At 38.7% G+C, this 24,647-nt stretch overlaps 1 protein-coding gene across 1 annotated transcript in view; it reads left to right on the plus strand.

Annotated features, from left to right (window-relative positions):
• The first annotated feature begins 460 nt into the window (after positions 1 to 460).
• Positions 461 to 24,647, plus strand: part of TBX20 (T-box transcription factor 20) — a 46,071-nt gene continuing 21,884 nt past the window's right edge. Inside the window, exons 1-6 of the mRNA XM_069588808.1 lie at positions 461 to 587; positions 3,956 to 4,214; positions 5,213 to 5,377; positions 9,320 to 9,428; positions 12,851 to 13,009; positions 22,253 to 22,329. Coding sequence (XP_069444909.1) covers positions 461 to 587; positions 3,956 to 4,214; positions 5,213 to 5,377; positions 9,320 to 9,428; positions 12,851 to 13,009; positions 22,253 to 22,329 — 896 coding nt within the window. The remainder of the gene's footprint in view (positions 588 to 3,955; positions 4,215 to 5,212; positions 5,378 to 9,319; positions 9,429 to 12,850; positions 13,010 to 22,252; positions 22,330 to 24,647) is intronic.

The raw sequence follows: 24,647 nt of genomic DNA on the forward strand, positions 1-24,647 counted from the left end.
TCCGCGCCCCGCCGCGCTCGCACGGCTACGCTCGGGCTCCCGGGCATCCGCCCCCTTTCAGCGACTCTGAGCCGCTCCGACTGTCCCCAGAGTGGGGAGGGAGGAAAGACGTGGAGCGGGTGCTGCAGGACCTCTGGGCTTTGCGCAGCTCATGCTAGTCTCCAGCTTCCGGAGCAGCCTGTGCCCCTGCGGAGCGTCCCTGTACTTGCACACCCAGTTGAGCCCGCAGTTGGTACTCTCTGGCTAGTTCGAAGTCTCAGCGGCTGAAGACTTGCGGTGGGGGAAAGGAGACACCGGTGTGGAGCTCTTGGGAGACTGGGGCTGACTCATCCAGAGTCCCTGGCTCCCGTCTGGCTGCACTTGGAAACTTTGCTCTGTGTTTCGGTCTTTGTCTCTTTTGGGGAAGCTGGACAGCAGTTCGGCAGGCCCGGTCCCTGGCCAGGACCGCACACTGGGGGCCATGGAGTTCACGGCATCGCCCAAGCCCCAGCTTTCTTCCAGGGCCAACGCCTTCTCCATCGCCGCGCTGATGTCGAGCGGCGGCTCCAAAGAGAAGGAAGCTACGGAGAACACCATCAAACCGCTGGGTAAGTCGGGCTGCTAGACTGTCCGGGATGGGCAGGCATGGGGGGGGGGGGGTGCTGCACATTTGTTTGTCCTTCTGTCCCCTAGCTGCACGACGCTCTTGAGGGTGTCCACCTTTTCCGCTCGCGCGGCAGCTCTGACCCGCGGGTCATAGACCATACGTTGCGGGTGGGAAATTTTTTTTTTTCCTCTTAGACCCAGATTCTTTGGGGACTTTACAGTGTTGTTCTAGGCACCCAGTTTCATACCTCATATGTCGCTTTCCTTACCTATTTGTCTAGAATCCTTTTGTCAAGTCGAACATCCGGGGTGTGTGTGTGTGTGTAACATTTTTGGGATAAAGATTTAGGGATTAATACTGATAAAAGCCCCTTTTTAAGACTCGACAGAATTTATGACGCATCTAACACCTGCTTGTGCACTTGCAACCAAGGAGACTGTCACTTCACAAGAAGCTAGTTTAATTTTGTTTTTCCCTGACTTCAATAGATTACACGAACTCAGCTCCTTAAGACCCCTGCAGGTGCTGTAGAATAAGCCAGTTCTACCGGCATGAACCATTTTCTTCAGAGAAGCTCCAGATATATCAGGAAGACATTTCATAGCTGCTGTCAATTTCAGTGGCGGTTGGCAGAAACATTAACCAGTAATCATTTCCCAGATGCCTCAACTTTTAGCTATACTGTTTATTTAACAACCTTTACCATCTATAGAAGACACTGCTCAGAGAAAAGGGAGAAAAGTGACTATGCTCCCCTTAACACGAGTGAACTGTGTGAGAAAGAAACTACCGGAGATGTTTCAAGTCCCTTCACAACTGGGAGAAAGAAGTGTTCTCATCATCACCTTCTGGGTCCCTGGGTAATAATTAGTTCACATCCTGATCATCTGGTAGCTCTAAAACAGTGAAAAGCATCAAGTAAACTTAGGGTAATTTTTTTTAACTTTTTAACTTCAATTTTTTTTCCTTCTCCCTGCCTTTCTCAACATTTTAACATCTCACACCTTGAAACACAATAATAATATGGAAGATGAAATGTTATAGAAGGAAAATAAGGGGCCTCAGCAGAGAGAAGAGAGAGCTAGAATCCCTGCAGAAACTTAGAACCAAGGCAAAGGAAACAGGAAGGTCTGCAGAAAACATGTCAAAAAGTCTCTCCTCCAGGGTTTCTACTCCCTTTCCCTGGTTCTTCCCATCTAACCTCCCGTGTAAATCTAAACCTGCTAAAGAAATGGAAATAACCAATCAGATAAACTCCAACTGTTTAGAAAAAAATTCACCACCAATTTCAAAGTTAACTTTGTGGCCCTTCCCAACATTATCCACTCCTATTTAGGAGGCCTCCAAATTCTTTATAAATAAATGCCCCAAATAAACAAATTTATTTATTTATAAATAAATTGCCAAACAGTAATGTGTTTGGTAGCTAGCAGGAAAAGAGAATTTCAGGTTAAAATTCCTGACAGATGTACAGTAGACTGGGAAACATGTTAGCTTCAGCTCTACTGTCATTTCAACATTGCTTCCTTCTCTACTTTCCTGAGGGGGGGAAAATACCTTCCTCTGCATTCTAAACTATAAAACCATTGGCAGCTCAAAGCACCCCCACTTCATTCCAGTCAGTAAAACGAGCATCCTTCCTCGCCTGGGGCTTTTGAGACAGGCTCTGAAAGAACCTGAAGGCATCTTAGTCCCTTTCTAGGGCCAGTTCAACAGAGCACTATTACTGACTGTGAGCCAAGGACTCCAGCACGTGAAATACCTGTTCAGAGAGAATGCAACACTAAGGAGATGCTAAAGAAGCTGTAGGGTGGGAGTCAGAGGTGTCTCATGATTGCTCATTTAAACACATTAGGTCTATTCAAAAGAACCACCTCAGACAACTAAGTCATAAATTTTTTTTAAATTGAGATATAACTGACATAAAATATTGTGTTAGAACATTTCTATATCATTTCCTTCTTCCATTTCCCAACCCTGACACACTGGTTAGTTTGGAGCTTAGGGAATTTGCCTTTTTCAATTGTCAGAAAAATTTTAAGGCTACTTAATTCTCTATAAAGATGTTATGTGAATATGTTTCTGAAAATTTAGTAGAAAATGTAATTTTGTGACTGCATGATTCTCTTTGAATTTGAAAACAAGAATATGATAATTAATTTGATTATTCTTATTTAAAAATTTTTCCATGAGTTGTATTATTGTAAGAGAAGGTTAAAATTCTCTACCTCTCGCTTGCTGCCCCAAGTCAAAGAGAAATAAAACATTATATATATGTGTGTGTGTGTGTGTGTGTGTGTCCTTAGAACTTGTTTCAATTCCTTGAGGGCACTTAGAACAGAGTTGTTTTGGAGTCCAGTTTCACATTGTCGATTCAAGTAGTTTCTTTTTTAAGGGACGCAAGATAATTGGGCCAATTACAAAACTCCTCCTGTATTCCATCAAAGTGACTGGTGTATTCCCAGGCCCTTATCAGCTGTGGAGGAGAATGTTTGGTTCATAGGCAGTGGTATTCCAGCCTGATGGTTGATGGAAAACTGTTCTTCCCACTTTAACACTCTGCTGGTCTGGGTTTGGGGTTCTTTTCCTCACACAACATTTTTTGAGAGAGAGAAAATACACACATTGTCCCTCAAGTAATTGTTTCAAGCCACGTCCAAAAAATTGGAGAGCGTACTCCCGTGATTTAACAAGCAATATGTTAGTCTTTCATAAGATCTCAGAAGGGGAGGGAAATTATAAAAATGTTCCAATCTAACATCTGAAAGTCTGGGAAACTGAGAACTGGGCAAAGAAGTGAAGTGACCTAATTAAAAAAAAAAACCCACATCCCCAACACCACAGCAAACCACACCGCCTTTTCATTTTCTCTTATGGGGAGAGGGCTTCAGGAGGGAAGGGAGGTTTCTCTCAAAGTGAGGAAGGAGCTGATATTTTCGCTGCTTTGATCTCCGTGGAAAAAGTGTCTCCTCTTTGTCAGAGAGGAAGAACTGGTACCAGGCCCACAAACTGAGAAGAATGTGGAGGGATAACAACAGGAATATTTGTTTTTAATTCTCTATGATCATTGTCGTCCCCACTATCCACTCCTCACATTTTTTCTTCTCCAAAGTGGGGTTTCAAGTAATGGTAACAAGAACTGGTTCTGGAACTCACTGATGTGGTTCAGTAAGCAAGCAAGCAGGAGCCATGCCACTCCACAGGACTCTCAGGCTTGGTTTATATAGTGAATGGTTTGCACTGCCCTCCTGGAGATCCTGAGCATAACTTTTCCAAAGTCAAGTCTAGGTACGTATTTTAGTTGTGCTGCTGTCCTTCTATCCCTGATTGACAGAATTAGCTGTCATTCTCAATTCTTTTTGCCTGCAGAACAATTTGTTGAGAAGTCTTCCTGCGCTCAGCCCCTGGGAGAGCTGACCAGCCTAGATGCTCATGGGGAGTTTGGCGGCAGTGGTGCGGGCGGCAGCAGCCCCTCCTCCTCCTCTCTGTGCACTGAGCCACTGATCCCCACCACCCCCATCATCCCCAGCGAGGAAATGGCCAAAATTGCCTGCAGCCTGGAGACCAAGGAGCTCTGGGACAAATTCCATGAGCTAGGCACGGAGATGATCATCACCAAGTCTGGCAGGTAGCAGGAGGGCCTTGTCGGCTGAGGAGCGGGGAGGAGGGAACGGTGCCCTGTGTGGCATAGGGAGTCTCCAGGAACTGGGTGAAACTGCTAGTACTGAGCTTGAAGAGGAGGCTTTGCTCACGGAGGGTTTCCTTCCACTGACTTGCTTGTGGTAAGATCTACTGAGACAGATGTCCAGGCATTTGCTTTCATGGGATCTGGCTATAGGAAGCCCTACCCCCACCCTAAGGGCAAGAGGGCTCTCTTCCTCCCTGCAGCCCAGTTATGTCTTTTAGGTTCTGAGTTTGCATCTGGAGGGAAGCGGGAACTTGTGCCTGCTGCAGTACAGGGCGGGCTGCTCCGTGTTGTGAGGGAGGCAGGTGGCTTCCTTTTTATCACCTTTTTATCTTCCTTTTATTTGCAGAAGCTCCCATTAAAAACAAAAATTAAAATCAGGGAGATAGAATGAAATTTGAAATGACCACACTCCTGGTAGGAAGGAGCTCCGGTGCCGGGCCCCTAGATGCTGAAGTCCGGGCTGATTCAGGGAAGGCAGGAAGGCAGCTCCTGGGACTGGGGCTAAGGCTCTAGGGATCGGTGGCCCATTGGCGCTCGACTGCTCCAGCTCTCAGGTCTCTGGGATGCACCCTCTCAGAGTCCCCCGAAAAGAAAACCAACCTGAGAACTCCTCTCTGGCTCTCTACTAAGGCAGGGGTGAGTTTTCTCCCTGCAACATAAGGAGGTTACAGGACTCTCTCTGCTCTGGAGACTTCGGTTCAGAGCCTAATGGGCTTGATGATATAGCACAGGATTTTCCCTAATTGCAGACCTTTGGGTATTAATGAGGACTCCTGTAGAGATGACACTTAAGATTATCTAGGCTTGGGAGAAGGTCAGTCTCTGTATTCACATCTCTGTGGCTTTACAGGAAACAAAGAGTTTGGGGGCTGGGTAGAGAGGGAAGGGACCTCTCTTCCTCTCTAATTCTGGTGATTCTCTTTGTCTCACTGTGTCAGGAGGATGTTTCCTACCATCCGTGTGTCCTTTTCCGGTGTGGATTCTGAGGCCAAGTACATAGTCCTGATGGACATCGTCCCTGTGGACAACAAGAGGTACCGCTATGCCTACCACCGGTCCTCCTGGCTGGTGGCTGGCAAAGCGGACCCTCCACTGCCAGCCAGGTTTGTGTCTCCAGATTTTCAGCCAAGCAAAATGTCTCCTGCCCTGGCTGTTTGAATTTTCAGCAGGTCTGTTTTTAAAGCCGTGAGTTCTGGTAAGAAAGCGTTCCAAGCCCAGGCACTCCAGGATTAACTATACAAAATATGGATTAGTCTCTGAGAAAGGCAGAGTTTCTACTCAGAACACTGCCTTTAATTTTATCTTTCTTCATAACTCATTTCAAAGTTTTTCTTAAATTTAAATTGGAATGTTTGTTAGAAATCTGGACCCATTTCATATGACACCCCTCATTTCTATTTGGCTAACACGCAGCAGAATAAACCTACTGATGAAGCCATTTTACAAGTGTGCATTTTAGTACATTCGTAGCTTTTAGTAGATATTTGTTACAGTGTGGTTATAACTTCACATAGTAAACATCATTTTGGTAAATGTGGGTTTGTTTTTTTTTTTTTTACTAATAAAAGGCTCAGAGATGTTTAAGTATGAAAAACAAACTCTTTTTCCCCCCTCTCCATAATTAGTGGATAAATGTAATTCAACATCAGGTTAATATACTTTTACTGAAAAATTATTCAATTACTATGTTAGGTAATGACCCAAAGAAAACATGTCCATTTTTGTGCTAGTCATTGGTAATGTTTTTCCTGGAGAACCCTGTTTAACAAATCACATGCAAACCTTTATTGCTGCTGCTTTGCCCAAATGAGCATTCTGGAGGGAAGAAAATGGTATTTTTACTTTATGTGACTATGACTAGCTGAAGAACAGAAATCTAACAGGCACTCTTTAATACAAACAATGAATCTTTACATTTTACAATTTACATTTACATAGCTGATTATACATTTAGGGCTCTAAAACCAAAACTTACAGCTTTAAAGTTGTTTTATGACTATGTCATTTTTATAATCGATAGGCAATTCATATCAAGGCTAAGAATTTATTTAAATGTACAGGTTTAGGAACTTTGATGTTATGGTTCAAAGTGTGGTTCTTTGTAAGTATATAGTTTGGAGTCTTAAATCAAGGCACAGAATCAAAACAGATAATTTACTCATACAGTTCAATGGAATATTAAGCTTACTTAGTAGTCGATCACATTATTAAGCTTACAGTCTGTTAAATACACTGGAGACGAGATTAAAAGGAGCCTCTCTTGAGTTTTCCATTCCCACAAAAGACTAGGAAGGATCCCAGCCTTTCCAAATCGATATATTAAATAACAATCAGGACTAAAAAAAATTTTAATGACACTCATTTTGAGTGACTATAAATGACAAATTTACAATAGATATTTAAAGAAATATAATTAGTGTTCTCTACTATTTACTATTAACTAGCCAGTTCACACTAATCTAGAGCTTCTTTCCAATATTTACAATTTTTTTTTAAAGGGGAAAAAGAGAAAGGAAGAAAGGAGACAGAAAGCAGAGTAATTTAGCAGATTCCTAACTATTTTTACAAGCAGCCTCTCCCACCCCTTTTCTTTTTTTTTTTTTTTTCCTTTCAGTCTTTCCTCTAAGAAGTTAATCACTCTTATTTAGCATACATTTTCCTCCTATCTAAAGGTATGGGGAACTGGTTTAGGCCAGTTGGGAATATGACATGCCTTGTTTATGTTACTAATCTGTTCTGGCTGGAAAAAGAAAGCATGTACCAATACACTATCTTAACTGAAGCATGTTTAAGCTATTGCTGGAATTTTAAGTCCCATGAGACTTGAGAGAAGCGGGGCTTCCTGTATGCTTTTTCGTTCATCCTAGTTCAGTTTATTTATATTGATATTAGATTAAAATGTTTGTGCCTTATAGGATATAAATATTCTAGATTATACAAGCAACTATTTTTTATTGCTATTAAAACACACTGCTATAATTTGTAGCTACATAAGGGAAAGGTAAAGAATTTGGGAGGTGATCATTTTTGTACTTATGGTAGAAATTCCTTGCAATTCTAGCTCTTTGAAAGACTTTATTTTAGACTAAAATTCATCAGTCAGTTATTTCTAATCAGAAGAAATGATGCTTGACAATATCATTTGGTCATAGTAATGGGCAAGACGTTGTATTAACCTAAATAATGTTTTATTTTAAATAAATTTATGAAATAAATTTCATAGGACATTTCCTTTTTAAAAAAAGTTGATATTTAAATAAATTAATATTTATTAATCTTATTATATGTGGTAAATTGATACATAAAGAGGGACCATCTCACTAACTTTTAGGACTAAATATTTTTAGTCCTTTTTGGAGGAGTGGGTAGGATGTGGTTGTTGTTGCTCAGGCCCTCAGTCCTGTCTGGCTCTTTGTGACCCTATGGACTGCAGCACATCAGGCTTCCCTGTCCTTTAGAGCTTGCTCAAACTCATGTCCATTGAGTCGGTGATGCCATCCAACCATCTCGTCCTCTGTCATCTCCTTCTCCTCCTGCCTTCAAGTTTTCCCAGCATCAGTGTCTTTTCTAATCAGGATGTGGTGCTTATTAGTAAAACAACTGTGTATATAGAGTAATAGCCTTGGAAGGGTGCTATTTGAAAAGCTATTTAATATTATGGTTGTGTCATTGAAGAATACTTCAATTGAAAGGCAATTCTGAGCACTCCTTTAAAAAATTATTCAGACAAATACCTAAAACCTTTAAAGTTCTTGTATGGGTCTGGTAAGAATCTTTAGTACTGTTAGGCTGTTTTTTGCTTAGATCCTGGTGGGCTTTGTGAGTTGCAGCCTGTGATTCCAATTCTTCTATTGTTAGTCCTCTGTGTGACAAACTATAGCACAGACTTCTTATTCTTTACATGAATATTGTTAGGAAAGGTGTTTTTTTTTTTTTAAACTTTTTCCGTTTCCTTTGTTCCCTCCATAATATGTATGTTTAATGGTAGTTACAAAGATTCGATACAAAATATAAATATGAATAACCTGTGGCATGGATAAACGAATTTATCCCATTAAATCAAGGACATTTCCTTCCCCTGTTATTAGTTCTATAATCTCCCATGACTTCAGAAAAGCTTGTGTTAAATGGATATTAGGATTGTGATTTACAAAGAGCTGTACTTAGTTTAAAGCTTTGCAGGTAAAGCAAATGACTTGCATTTAACTGTCAGTAGGTAAAAGCTAGCCAAAAACATAGCAGCTGATCAATAAATGACAAATACCTGATAAGTACATTTCCCCCCCCCCCCCCCATCAAAGCTGTTTTGGGGGGAGAGGGGAGTGCTTAGGCTATTTACAGATAAATACACTAAATAATTTGAAGCTTACACAGCTTGTTTTCACTCTCATTAGCGAGCACTTAACTAGATAATGATGAAAGAAATAATATTAAGGTACCCGGAGAAGCAAATAGACTATGTGATCTATTAAAAGTTCCCAGGGTCACTGTATTAAGCACTGTCATGCTTATAAAGAAAACAAACTTTAAACTGAGCCACCTTCGAGTTTAAATGGATAGCTTCTCTAGAATTGTTTCCTCTTTTAACTTATTTGTCTTCACTGCTTTTTAGCAATGTTTATGCTAGGAGCTCATTATGCAATTAGTATAACCTAGACTTTCCTTTGAAAATATCTACAATTGAATTTTATATTTGACAGAAGCAGACCAGTAGTTGATTAATTAGATGGGGAAAAAAACACCTTTAAAAAAACAACTTGCTCAGCAAATAATATAAAATGTATTAAGTATTATCCCTTGAAAATCAATAATAGAAAATGTATTAAGTATTACCCCTTTAAATTCATTGGTACACAAAGAAACACATTTGTATGTTTTAGCATTATTTTGGCATTGCTGTATTATTAAATTTGAGATTAAATGAGGCAAATAAAAATTCACCATTTATGTGAGATTTTTGTGTTCCTTTAGAATCAGGATATTTTAAAACCCACAGTGAGATTTTTAAAAAATGTCTCAATAAAATTCTGTCATAATTTTCTTAGGTTGTATGTACATCCAGACTCTCCTTTTACTGGCGAGCAGCTACTCAAACAGATGGTGTCTTTTGAAAAGGTGAAACTCACAAACAATGAACTGGATCAACATGGCCATGTAAGTAGTGCTTGGACTACGCAGATTCCCTAGGGTAGAATGGAGAAGCTACGTGAAACCTTCTCTGCTGAAGTCTCTTCCTTTTCTCCCTTTCCCCCTCCAACCTTCCAGCTCTGAGTCATTCTGTGAGAACATTCTTGTGTTCTTTGGGGAACTCTGATACATACAGAGACGCTGTATGCCATTTCTATGTAAGAGGGTCAGGGACCTTTGGCACCGTGGAGTCCCGCTTCTGCAAATGCTTTATCACCTGTGCCAACTAAACAAAGGGAAAGTGCATTTTGGAGGTTACTACAGCCCATTCTTGGATTAAATATTTAATTTCTATCAGTGATAGATAACACAGCATAAAGGGAATGGGGCTGAGTCCTCCAATGGCGGTTTCCCAAAATGTGTTCTGAAGAATACATTCTTGTGAGATACAATGGGACCAAAGGGTTTTACGTACAAATAAATTTGGAAAAGTGCTGTTCGCTTTTTACATATCTCTTCTGTAGTGACTCTTATGAATATTAGAACACAGAGAAGTCTTGCAGTTAAAAACAAAACAATTTGATTTTATATATCAATAAGGAATTCATCAAAATGTGGAGAAAAGAGAAACTGGAATTCTGAGCTCCTATCAACATTTAATAGAACAGCCATTGACACAGGCTTTTACACAATTGCTAGGAATGCTTTTTAAGGAACTACCCGTGATGTTATTTCATGTGCTTAAGTAAAGATTTACATTTTAATAAGTGTTTTAGATTTTATGCTAAGGAAACTTCAGACAGACATGCATGCTTCTTTTTGATGAGGAGAATACTGTTTCCTTTTTTTTTTTTCTTTGCCCTGTTTGCCAGAAAGCAAGTTGGTATTTTCATAATTTCTCTCCTTGGCTTCGATATTATGATATAATTATTCTCTCTCTTATCCCTTTTATTAAGGTTCTTGTTACTTAAGGTTTTAATTTGTATTGGATCTATGCAATTTAGAAGAAGAGTCTCAAAACTTTTCAAAAAAAATGGTTACATATACATAGATAATAAGTTAGAGAGCTCTAGACATGGTTTCAAAAAATTGGATTGAACCTAAAACCAAGTAAATCACTTCAGGCACTGCCACCATCCACATGCCCACAGGAGACCTTGTTTATCCTGACCAAGTCAGAGTAACTAGGTTAACCTACAGCTCAGTTGTCCAGAATTGGTGTGTTTTCCTTCAGCATCAGTTTCATGGGGAGGAATAGCACTAAGCCATACTTCAGGAGCTCTGGGTTCTAGTCTGATTACGCCAAGATCAGACCGTGACAAATTGTTTGCCTAAATCTTAGATGATTGCTAATATCCATTTTGGCTTTAAATTTTTATTATTTAATATAACTCTTTTTCAACAGAAACAGTATGTTCTGAAAACTACCGGGAAATTTTTTAGATCTTGTGTTGTTTAGACAAGTTCTCTGAATCAGCCCTGAAGAAGCCCCCCTTTACAGATACATTTTTGGTTTTATAATAGGAAAATTTCTTATTTCCAGGAATTTATTTCTCCAGTGAAATAAAGTCTACATTTCTATCAGTGTTTCTTAGATCCATGAAAGCCTGAGCAGAGGTTCAAGAAGCCCTGGGGTCTGAGATTCAGTCTGGGGTCTGAGTCTGTCCAATACCCTTTCCTAAAGGAAATTAACCTAGGGCTGGTATAAATAAGGAAGAGGGGACCTTACTTAAACCTTAGGGCTTTTTTCAGTGTGTATGTATGTGTGTGCGCATGTGATTTGAAAACTCTTATCTTCTTAGTAGAACATACAGTGAATGCTCAGGTTCTTCTTATACCAGTTTCAGGAGGCAAATGTTTGGCTTTATCACTTCAAGTTTATTCCAGTTTTAGGACTGAGCGCAGATATCTTGAATTCCTTGGAATAAATGCATTATACAAAGAGATAACTTTTTAAAGTTTATTTTGATTCATTTTAAGCTCTCATTTGATTCAGTAATTCCTATTCAGATTTGGGATCATAAAAAGATGGCATATTCAAAATTCAATGCCAGTTAATGCCCTGTAACTTTGTTGGTGTATATCTCAGTACAGAAACAGATTGATTCTCTATCAGTTATCTCACAGTGACTAGTATTTAACTCTCCTAAAGTCGACCAGCATTAACATTCACCCACATACCCAAGTTAGCCAAGGAGACAAGAGAGCGACAATACTGCATGCTATTGACCCTGGTCCTGCCACAGCATGTATCAAACACCTCCTCTGAGAGCCATGCTCTCTGCTCGGCTCCTGGGGTGAAGGGCATACAATGTGAGCCCTGTTATCCCAAGAAAAACATACTCAATTTTGTATACTTAGGTAGCTGTCTGGGTGTGGCGTTGAGGGAGATGTAGAAAATCTTTAATATCTGAAAGTAGATTTGTTGCTCAAATTTCATAATGGCAATTGTATTTTATTTAAATGATACATGAAAAATAGTGCCTTTGTAAACAAGGGTATGTTTCTGATTTCTAAGTATTGGGCAACTTTTATTAGCTATAGAATGGAAGACAGCTGTCATTATCATTCCTATTTAGTTTGTAACTGGAAGTTGGAATCAATGAAGCTATCAGACATGATGATGATAATACAGTTATATTTACTGAGTACTTCCTATTTGCTATGTGATTTACAAGAGTTACATCATCTGATTCTCACCACAACTCCTGTGAGTTTAAAACTTAAATGCTTTTGCATTTAAGAAAATGGGGTGAGAAAGCTAAGATCACTTGGCCCAAGATTAAAAGAGCGAGAAAGTATCGATTCAGTATTCCAACCAAAGTCTATCTCACACCTCACTACCTTTTAAGTTTTATTTCCCTACCATCCGATCTGCCACCCACCCCAACCCCCAAACCCCCACTGTCCCAAGTAACAATCTGGCTTCCATGAATATGTAATTTCTTACTTTAGAAAATTTAGAGACATACTGCCTTTGGTCTAACCAGACTGAAAAAGAAAAACTATTTTTTTCAAAATAAACCTATCCTGCAGATGACTTTTTCTTCTATAATTTTAGAAAGAACGCTTGAAACAACCTGTGTCATTTGCAGTTGTTTTGGTAAAATGTGATTCACAGTGATGACTCTGCTGTATTATGTAAAAATTACTTGCCTGGAGAATGGAAAGTGTAGATTTTAATCTTAAAACTACATTTGAAACTGTAGATTTTATGATCCTTTCTTTGCCTCATTGTAATTGGGCCTGTTTAGCAATATAAGAAGGAGAAGGAAATGGCAACCCACTCCAGTGTTCTTACCTGGAGAATTCCAGGGACGGGAGAGCCTGGTGGGCTGCTGTCTGTGGGGTCACACAGAGTCGGACATGACTGAAGTGACTTAGCAGCAGCAGCAGCAGCAATATAAAAACCTGAAATTCAGTACTGTACTTTCCATTCTTCATTGTAGATAATTTTGAACTCAATGCATAAGTACCAGCCACGGGTGCACATCATTAAGAAGAAAGACCACACAGCCTCATTACTCAATCTGAAGTCTGAAGAATTCAGAACATTCATCTTTCCAGAAACAGTTTTTACAGCGGTCACTGCCTACCAGAATCAACTGGTGAGTGTACCCTTCACAATTTTTTTTTTTTTTGCCAAAAAAGATGAGGTTTTAGCAGATGCTTTTATCTTCTTGGAGAGAAGGGCCATCCATCCCAGTACTCAAAACAGAAGTTTACTTTGAAGAAAGCTATGGAGAATCAACCTCGGGACCTCCAAGTATGTTGAGTGACTGCAGCTCAGTGTTTTAAAGGTCTGTGTTTCCTAGAACCTTTACCTTCCCAGTCACACTGTTTACTGCCCACTCTCCTGCCAAAACCTATCCCAAACTGACTTCTTACCAGTTTTCTTTACCTCCTCTTGGTAGGACCTCATCATGTACATAACCATATACTCACGACTTCATAAAACTTTAAAGTTCAGTTTTTCTGCTAAATTAGCACACACAGTCTAGCCAACTACCCAAACTATTGATTTGTTAGATATTTTGTGAGACTTATTCAGCTGAAATTCAGGCTAAGATAATTATAGTAGAATGATTTTAAATACCTCTTTAGATAATAAACTGTATTATGTAAACATCAAGATATCTAATTTATAATATTGAGTTTTGTATTTTCTACTCTGTTGCAAATCATATTTAAAATTTATGCATCACTTCAGTACTCTTGCCTGGAAAATCCCATGGACAGAGGAGCCTGGTAGGTTGCAGTCCATGGGGTCCCTAGAGTCAGACACGACTGAGCGACTTCCCTTTCACTTTTCACTTTCATGCATTGGAGAAGGAAATGGCAACCCACTCCAGTGTTCTTGCCTGGAGAATCCCAGGGATGGGGGAGCCTGGTGGACTGCCATCTATGGGGTCGCACAGAGTCGGACACGACTGAAGTGACTTAGCAGCAGCAGCAAGGCTTAGACTAAGTTGGTAAATAATTATCAAAATGTTGCTAAGGACTGGGTGCTATTAAGATTCTTCACAATTTATTCTTCTTTAATGGTCAGCATAAACTTGAAGGCTTTCTATATGACTTTGAGTAGACTTCAGTTCATCACTGTGGCTGCCATTTTCTTTGCCTGTAAACTGGGACTAAGAACTGGACCATCTTAGGGAATTCCTATAAAGCTCAAAGGAGATGCTCTGCATAAACATGCCCTTAGAAACCCTAAGGCACTCTATCAAAAAGGCATGTTGTGACTATTAGACTGTCTCTGTAATGTCCAAAGAGGATTTGTCACCATATGGATTTTTAAAAGTTAATGGCATTTTAAAAAATGAAATAATGTATAAATAATAAAATCAATGTATGAATGTTATCATATTATTTATCTTTAAGTGAAAGCAAAGTACTATAACTTTTTTATTATCCCTAAAATAACACAAGAGTGGCAACTTTCAGAGAATGCCCAAGCTAAAAATTTGGGTATAGACTGAAGCCCACAGAGGCCTAAAACACTAATGCTACTTTTCTTAAGAACACTGACATCAACAATCCCATTTTCAATTTATTTGAGAACACATGTAAGGTAGATATCACAGGTTCAGAAAAGATTCCTGAAACATTCATTCAACTTACACTAACTGAATTAGTAGCTTTTATACTATAAACATTGAAAAAAGAAAGTATTAGTCACTCAGTTGTGTCCAACTCTTTGCGACCCCTTGTACTGCAACCCGCCAGGCTCCTCTGTCCATAGGATTTTCCAGGCAAGGATACTGGAGTGGTTTGCCATTTCCTTCTCCAGGGGATCTTCCCAATCTAGGGATCGAACCCAGGTCTCCTGCATTGCAGGCACATTCTCTACCTACTGAGCCACCAGGGAAACACTCATAACACTCTGTGTGTGTGTGTGTATGTGTGTGTGTGTGTGTGTGTGTGTGTGTGTTAGTTGCTCAGTTGTGTCCAACTCTTTGCAACTGCATGGACTATAGCCCACTAGGCTCCTCTGTCCATAGAATTCTCCAGGCAAGAGTACTGGAGTGGGTTACCATTTCCTTCTCCAAGGGATCTTCCCAACCGAAGGACTGAAGCCAGGATTCTTGCATTGCTGGTGGATGCTTTACCATCTGAGCTATTAGGGAAATACAAGAAACCCTGTTGATGTTTGAAAATGAAACAAAAATTTGTCATGTGAAAACTTCATTGCTTTTATGAAAATTATCTGTGAAAATTATGGACAGAACAAAATTAAGGGAATTTTAAGTATAACATCTGAGATTTTGTCTAATTGGCAAAAGTGCAATCCTTAATATTGGCAGGACCTCTCATATCACAGAAAATGGAACAGGAGGCTATTATCTACATGATTATAATAATAGCTAATATTTGGGTACTTACCATGTGCAAAGCACCATTTAAAGCACATTGTCTTATTTAATCCTCACAATGATATCTTGAGATAGGAACAACAGTATTTTTATGTTGCATTTCATAGCCAAAAGAATTGAGGCATGGAGTTAAATAACTTATCCAATGAGACCTTGCTGCTTCCATCATAGATTTAAATCCAGGTGGTTAGATGTTAAATGTCAGTGTTCTTAACCTCTAAGCTTTAGGTACTTGGTGTCCCCAGCAAAGCAGAACCTCACCTCCTCTCAGCTTGTGACCCTGATGGGTTCAAGACATCCTTTTTAAAGGGTTTTAGTCCTTTATGTTAATTTCTTTTCTTTTCAGCATGTGCTCACTGCTTACCTGCTATGTGCAGGGAGCTCCTCACACTGACAGCAGCCAGTGTAACAAGATGGTAATCATTCTAAATTGACAGAATATCTGCAGGCATTAGCTGTTTCTAATAGGAGCTCTATGCTTTAGTGACATTATCTCACTGAATTCTTTTGTTCCCACTCAACATTTATTTGGAAGATTTTCAAAATCCAAAAGTGAAACAGATAGTAAAGTGAAGCACGTGTACTCTCTAGCCAGATTCAACAATTAACATTTTTCCAGTTTGCTTTACCTTCCCTGCTCCATTTCTCAACCTCTGTTTAGATATCTACTTTTCTCCTTCTCTCAATCATTTGAAACTAAGTTGTATGCATCATGATACTTGTAAGTACTTCTACAAGCCCAGACTGACAATAAGATTATTTTGTAACCACAATATCTTTAACACATTTAAAACTGAGTTCGTATTAAAAATTTCCGTATGGACCAACGAATGTCTTTATAACCCCTAGCCCCTTCCCCTAAACTAGTATCCACCAAAGGTTCATGGTTTGGATGTTACTTTTAACTTAGAAAAAAAAATCTCTGTATATTTTTAATAATATATCACTTAATTCTGATACTAATCCCCTGAATAAGGCCCTATGAGCTCCATTTTGTGGATGAAGAAACTGAGGTTCAGAATGGTTAATACACTAGCCCAAGGTCACAAATCTGGTAAGTGGGATAATTCCTTTTGGGTGTTAATTCCTACTTTTTGAAAGCATCATGCTAGATTGCAGGATTAAGAAAGTGACCACTGACAGTGTAAGGGCTGGGAAACTGAATTTGAAAATACTTAGTTAAAATAGGTTAAGATTCTAATAACCACATATCCCAATACTAGTTACTCCTCTTGAGAAATGTTTATTTCTAGTTAAGATTATAAGTGGGCTCAAAAATCCACCTACCAGTGCCTATCTAGCTTTCACTGCATCATTAAGTGTAGTGATTGATATGATTAGTATATCATTTCATTGCTAAATAACCCACAATAAAAATGACTAAAATCAGAACTGATTTTCTCAATAGATCCTGCCAGGTCTGAGTTTATTTCTATGCTTCTGCCTTTAAAGCCATAATCCCTAGCACAATGCCGCGTGTGTGCACACATGTGTGTGTGTGTGTGTGTGTGTGTGTGTACATCCCCCCTCCCCACACACACACTGGCATTGTGCTAGGGGTTATGGCTTTAAAGGCAGAAGCATAGAAATAAACACTGCTATATCATGCTTGTCTACTGATTTACCTATAATAAACATAAAATAAATATATAGGACCTAAATATGTACCAAGTACAATATAAAATAACTTTTTCATGGCTAAATAACAGAAAATAAAGAGAAGATTAAAAATTTCACACTTAAGATCATATTTATATCTCTTAAACTTTGGATAGACATTACTTTCATATATATTAAAAGCCAAATCAAAGTTTCCAATAGAATTTGTGAAAAAGCTTCTCATTTATGGTGTCTGGTAGTTTTATTTGTAAGAAATGAAAAAGGTACTTTTCCCCCTATTTTTTGCTATTTTTTTCCTCTGGCTTTTGTGAGGAAATGATTGCATTTCTTTACATTATTAGTTTAAAGCTAAATACATTACACTCTCAACAAACTATTTTATAATTTAAGATTTAAAGGTCATACATTGTTTTTGAGCAGGCAAGCCATTGCTGTAGAGTTGAAGTGTAGGTCAGGTTTCATTTTTAAATGCCTTTGGACAGATCTTTTCCTGATAATTGGAGAAATGGTCTCTGAGGGCCAATTTCACCTTGTGGTTGGGAACCCCAGCTCTACTCAGAGTCCAGTGATATCACATGGAATAATAACTATTGGAAAAAGTCCCTTTCTCTTTGGTGCAGCTGGCAGTGTAAAAATCTGCCCTCTATTTATGCATACACTTATCTATAGATAAAGGAGATGTTGAAAAAGTGAACTTTGTGGTTAGGAAATGCATTACGATCCATATTTTCAAGATAATACATGAAAAAAAAAAACGGGTATATGTTTGTTGGAATGGGCTTCCCTGGTGCCTCAAATGGTAAAGTATCTGCCTGCAATGTAGGTGGCTCAGGTTCGATCCCTGGGTCGGGAAGATACCCTGGAGAAGGCAACCCACTCCAGTATTCTTGCCTGGAGAACTCTATGGACAGAGGAACCTGGCGGATTACAGTCCATGGGGTCACAAAGAGTCAGATACACTGAGTGACTGACACTTTCACTTTTCACTTTCAGTCCATGATTTAGGCTGCCGTCTTATGGGGTTGCACAGAGTCGGACACGACTGAAGCAACTTAGCAGCAGCAGCAGCAGATACACTTGAAACTGCAGGATTTCTTAAGCACATACTACTGTCCTTACTTGCTAATTGTTTTTCCTTACAAAATGAAAAACACTGTGTTTTTAAACTTTGTTGTTGAATCATAAAGACATTTCGGTTGTTTCACATGGGTTCTATACATATTATGTTCAGTAATTGACTATTTTGGGATCTTTCTTTTCGTTTTACCTTTGACATGGGTGACGTTGTTCAATGGCATTACAAGCTGCAGGCATTTTATATTATGAAAATGATGTCCAACTGAAATCACTGTATACAACTCAGATCCTTTCTTTCATCAGCTCTCAAATGTATAACTTTTTCAGTTCTCCCAAATTTCATAAAGGGATGTAAAACTATATCTGCAAAAATGAATTTCTGTTAGCTACTGGTTTTTATTTAAATATCTATGGGATAAAATCTGTGCCTAAACTTTTAAAAATGTATGATTAACTAGAATGCTAAAACTTTGCTATTTAAAAATTTCTTTTTCTGAAAATAGAAAACAAAATGAAACACTTTTTATATAAACTTAAAAAGAATTTCACTTAGTCAATAACCGGTAAACATGAAATCATATTTCTGACTGCTTGTTTTTGAAGCAAAGTTCAACAACCATTTCTGGGGAACTTATTGTTGGCACCCTGATAGATTGAGTCTAGTGATACTGCAGTGAGCTCATTAAGAAGTTTAACCCACAGTTCCTGTGTTGCTAATCAGGACTTCATAAAGCCTGTTCAAGACTGTAGTGGTTAGTTCAGGGCCCCCAAACAATTGTAGTAAGAGATCTATTCAGCTTTTATCCTCTAACTTTCAAAAGTAATTATTAGATAACAGGAATTAGGTAATATGGCCCATAGAGAAAGTAAATACTGGGTTAATGTCCTGAGATGCTTCTCTAACTAGCACACTAAAGTTAAATCACTGCTGAACCAATTGGTAAATCTAGCTGTATATACTATTCTTGAAGCTACAGTTTGAAATTATATCCAAATATAAAGTAGAAAAGTTACCATTGATACTCTTGGGGATGATGAAAGAAAGACTATAAAGATACTGGAAAGAGAAAAATTCTAATAAATGAAAGAAAATTCCAAAGAAATCTGAAAACCTGTGTTGAATTGGATTTACTTCTCATTCAAAGTTATAGTGGTAATACTAGATATGGTGACACATTAGCTGACAACACACACTGAAAGTATTTACTCTCTATAGTAACTCCATAATCACCACATTCTAAGCTAATAGTCTTTACCTTTTGGAAATACAAGTAACAACAAATGCAATTCTCAAAATCCTTTTCAGGGACAAAGTGGATAGAAGGTCTTTAGTTATTATATGGATAATATTTTATATTCTTTTAGTTTATGAAGACTCAAAGAAAGCTTGATGTGGTTCACATTTTTAAAAATTGTATTTCATTTATTTATTGCTGCCCTGCACGGCTTGCATGATCTTAGTTCCCTGACCACAGACTGAACCCAGGACCTGGCTGTGAAAGCACTGAATCCTACCCACTGGACTGCCAGGGAATCCCTGAGCTGGTTCACATTTTAGAGGGATGGTTGCATAAGGACTTTGTTGAAAATTGTTTCTCCATCAGATATTATTTGCCTCTGTCTTCAGAAAATTTTATCCACTGGCAAATCCATGCACTTTTTAATCTTATAAATGAGTTTGTAGGAACTAAACTTGAAAGGAGCCTTAACTTTATTCACGTACCTCACAGTTTCAGTTTGAAAATTTTAGGTTTGGTTCACCCCTAACGTCACCAACACTGCAGTGGATGTGGTGCCACCCTCTTTGCTGCTGCTGCTAAGTCGCTTCAGTCGTGTCTGACTCTGTGCGACCCCAGAGACAGCAGCCAGGCTCCCCCATCCCTGGGATTCTCCAGGCAAGAATACTGCAGTGGGTTGCCATTTCCTTCTCCAATGCATGAAAGTGAAAAATGAAAGTGAAGTCGCTCAGCCATGTCCGACTCCTAGCGACCCCATGGACTGCAGCCCACCAGGCTCCTCTGTCCATGGGATTTGCCAGGCAAGAGTATGGAGTGGGGTGCCATTGCCTTCTCCATTACCCTCTTTAGTAACACTTAAATGACTTCCAGTTCTGGTCAGCTGTGTATCACTTTGCCTGTTCATGGGATTTTAGGGACTGCATGTTCTCAGTCTTGTTGATGAAATATTTTGAAAGTGTTTTCATGATCTATAAAGCAATTTAGAAATCTGAAATATTTTCATTTATATATTCAGTAGAAAGAGACAAAAAAATCCTGTCTTTGAGGATTCAAAAATCTTGTTGATAATTTATAATCCTAGAATATATTGATTGCTTGGACTTTATAAGATGTTTATAATTTATTTCAAACAAAATTTTTTGCCTTTGCCCTGAAAATTGCCCTTCAGTACTAAATCCTAGTCTGAAAAGAATGGTTAAAATAGACTTCACCCTTTAGAAATCCATGCCCTTAATTAAAGAGGTGGCTGAGTGTGAGAGAGGTTCTCTACAAACTATTGATGGCCATACATTAGGGACAACCTCAGCAGTTCCTGTATATTTCTTTCAACTTAAAGTCCTGTTGCTGTCCATTAAGAACAGGTTTCTCACTTATCTAGGTTATTTTCTTCACTGTTTACCATTTTCCATTAACTAAGCTAAAAAGGAAATTAGCAATTTTATTTTTGGCTGCTCTAGAGTAAATGTCATAGGCTAAAAATAAGAACTTCTGAGGTACTGCCAAGTGTCCTTAAAAATAAAATTTAAACAAATAAATAAGTAAAATATGCTAGAAAATCAAAATAAATAAATAACTTGTATAAGAAAAAAAAAACTAATATCAAAGAATCAATCTTACAACTTGCCAGTATTAATGATAGAGAAGTAGCACCTCTCTGGCCAGGACAGTGTGGGAAGTTCTATTCTGAGTGACGCATATAGCTTTTTGTAGTTTGCACATTGATTAGTGCATACTGAGAAAACTTGAGAAAGAAAAACAATGATTTTCTTTTGTAATGAATAAAGCAATTCTTCAGGTGTTAATGGTTTAAAGTGAACAGTAGATACATTCTGATCAAAGGAAAAGTATTGGCAAAACAATATTTCAAACTGTTGTTGACTGTTCTGTTTTTAATTGTGTTTACTATTTACTTTGAAAGAGGAAGGCATGCCTCCCTCAATCTGTTAACTTTTTTTTCAGGTTAAGACTATTGTGTGTGTATTTCTCTCTCTTTCCAAAGATGAATGTGGGCTCTCATTTGGACACAGATGAGCTATGATTCTCTTTAAAGGTGTCTGTGGTTCTAACTCAGATACTAACTAGTTGTGTCCTACATTCTCCTCCATGCCTTTTAGCTCTAATACTCAGGAATTTTGCAAGTCAAGTATCTTTTAATTAGTATTTCCTTTATTTACTTATTTTCTTTGTACCTAATATATTTTTCCTGAAACATGAAGTGCATATGTTTTAATGGATCTTTTTACATTAATATTGTGTACTGTGGGAATTATGTCTAGCCCAGCATAGATACTTAATACTTCAGACTTTCCTAATAAGAATCAGACTATGATTCTTATTAGGAAATAAGAATATTTTTTGAAATGCTTTTTTCCATATAAGCATAGAGTCTGTAAGTAACATTCTATGGGAGGGTAACAGGAGACCCATTAATTTGATTCTAATTTAGTCAGATGGAAAGAGGAATGGGGTAAATTTATATGCTGAAAACTTTATATCATGTATTTATGTCATATTTTTCAGTACAGTATTGAACATGAAGCTATTATTGGGGTATCTATTGTGGTATATATAGGTGCCCATGGTATTAACAAATGAGGCTGTCAGGTTGGCATGAGGCAACATTCTTGTTTTTATTCCCCATTACCCACCAATGCTGGCGAGTATTGTCCAATTCTGGACAGCTTCCTCATTCCCTAGTCCAGCTCTAGCCTTTCACTACTCTTAAATACTTCTCACATCAGGCACACTGTTCATAAAAGGCCCCCATTTCTAACTGTCTCTATTTATTGACTTCCAGCCTGTTTTAGGAACAGATACTCTGTCCTCAAATACTTCCTTTTCCTTGATGCGGTCTCTGACCAATTCACCCAAATTTGTGAATTTCTTTAGCAATTTCAACCTTTATCACAATACTGAGTGACATTAAGATATTCTTAGACATTCTTGGGGTGCTATGATGGAAAATGAACAAATTTTTTATTTCTGATGTTGTTTCCTTGACCACAGACATGACACTGTTTTGTTACTCATCTTCCCTTTCCAGATAACCAAGCTGAAAATAGATAGTAACCCTTTTGCCAAAGGATTCCGGGACTCCTCCAGGCTCACGGACATTGAGAGGTAATGAGAATTTTCTGTTTACTTTTTCGCCCAGATAAGATAAAGAAAAGCACTAGTTTGTAAGAGCACACTCCTTGCAACACCAAAGAGACATAACTTTGCTGTATATAGTCTCCAATACTCTGTAGAGTCTCCCGTTCTCTGCCCCACCTTCACTTCCAGTTATAAACCCTACAGATATGCAACTGCTGAAGTTCTGACAGCTGCTGCAGCTGGATCTATTCTATGCTCCATTTCTGAGTGAAGTGGTTTCTTTGAACAGGACATTAATTCAACTGCAAAAAATAGGGCTTGTTTGTTATCAAAAACTCAGTCCTCTTGATGATATTAAGCTTCATGTCTTCAGTGGCAATCCACAGAGAAAATAGAATCTTAATAGCCTTTGCCTTCTGAAGTGGATATATTTGCTAACATAAAGACTATAAAGGTAGCTTGGAATTCTGAAGCAAAAAAAGGCAGTTTAAATCAAGGTGCATATTTTATCTAGAGTGCAGAATGCTTATATTTAATAGGAAAGCTATTGGATATCAGGACCTTTAAGGCAAGTGACAATCATATGCCTGTAATTTACCCTTAATTTTTAATTAAAATGGTTCACACAGTGTGAGGCTGTTTATGTGATCAGTAATGACTATATTGAGATGCATAGTTGCCCAATATGAATGTAAAAAAAGGTTTTTTCCAAAGAAAAGATTTTTTTCCACCTAACTGATTATTTGTACCCCTAAGTGTACTATGCAACCTTCTGCACTTCCTCTGTTTTGTTTTGTTTTTGGTGTACACATTTAAATTCTACTGTCTTTGCAAATTTAAAGTATAAAATAGTCACCATTTTATAATTAAATCATCAGATTTTATAATCAATCTGAGGCCAAACTATGATGGAGGTAATGAAGATATCAATCCACATTTACAAAGACTTTTTGTGACCCCATGGACTGTAGCCTACCAGGCTCCTCTGTCCATGGGATATTCCAAAGAGTGGGTTGCCATTTCCTTCTCCAGGGGAATCTTCCCAACCCAGGGATCAAATCTGGGTCTCCCACATTGTAGGCAGATACTTTACCATCTGAGCCACCAGGAGGTGTTTTAAAAAGGCTACTTCCATTTATGTGTTATCTCTCTCATCTCCTGTTTCTAGAGTGCCAAAGGCACTGATTCACACTAGATTTATGCAAGTGGGATTATACTAAGTGAATTTTTTCTCCTTTCTAATCAGGTATCAGGCAAAAATGAAGACAGTGGTTCAGTGGGGCAGTAGTGATGTGTTTTTATAGGGTGCCTCATATCTTCTGTTTCAGGTCAGGGGTTGAGCATGGTATATGAAGACAAAGCCATGGGTTAGAGTCCCTGCTCTGCCTTTCCCTGGCTGAGTGATCCTAGAGAAGTTACCTAAGTTAAGTAGATCACTTAAGTAAGATCTTAAGTAAGTAAGTAAGTTAAGTTAGATCACTTCTAAGTGATCCTCAGAAGTTACCCTGAGTCTGTTTCCTCATGTAGAAAATGGAGAACATAACACTGCTCACTTTATTATGAGGACCATGTAAGATGACACTTATGAAAGCACTTTCAAAATCTGAAAATGTAAAATAATTATATTTTACTAGATGAGCATCTGGCAGAGGCGTGAGTCGGCAGTAGCCTGCTGCAGGCTTGGAGGCACTGCCTGTAGCAGTGTCTGCATGGGAACTTTTAAAGGAGGTCACCATTATCTTCATTACCTCCATCATAGTTTGGCCTCAGGTCAAACAACAGGGAGGGAACACAGCCCCGCCCATCAACAGAAAATTGGATTAAAGGTTTACTGAGCATGGCCCTGCCCATCAGAACAAGACCCAGTTTCCCCCTCAGTCAGTCTCGCCCATCAGGAAACTTCCATAAGCCTCTTATCCTTCTCCATCAGAGGGCAGACAGACTGAAAACTACAGTCACAGAAAACTAATCAATCTGATCACATGGACCACAGCCTTGTCTAACTCAATGAAACTATGAGCCATGCCATTTAGGGCCACCCAAGATGGATGGGTCATGGTGGAGAGTTCTGACAAAACATGGTCCATGGGAGAAGGGAATGGCAAACCATTTCAGTATTCTTGCCTTGAGAACCCCATGAACAATATGAAAAGGCAAAAATATAGGACACTGAAAGATGAACTCCCCAGGTCAGTAGGTGCCCAATACACTACTGGAGATCAGTGGAGAAATAACCCCAGAATGAATGAAGAGATGGAGCCAAAGCAAAAACAACACCCATTTGTGGATGTCACTGCTGATGGAAGTAAAGTCCGATGCTATAAAGAGCAATATTGCATAGGAAC

This window comes from Ovis canadensis, chromosome 4, assembly GCF_042477335.2.
Source record: "Ovis canadensis isolate MfBH-ARS-UI-01 breed Bighorn chromosome 4, ARS-UI_OviCan_v2, whole genome shotgun sequence".
NCBI classification, from domain to species: domain Eukaryota; kingdom Metazoa; phylum Chordata; class Mammalia; order Artiodactyla; family Bovidae; genus Ovis; species Ovis canadensis.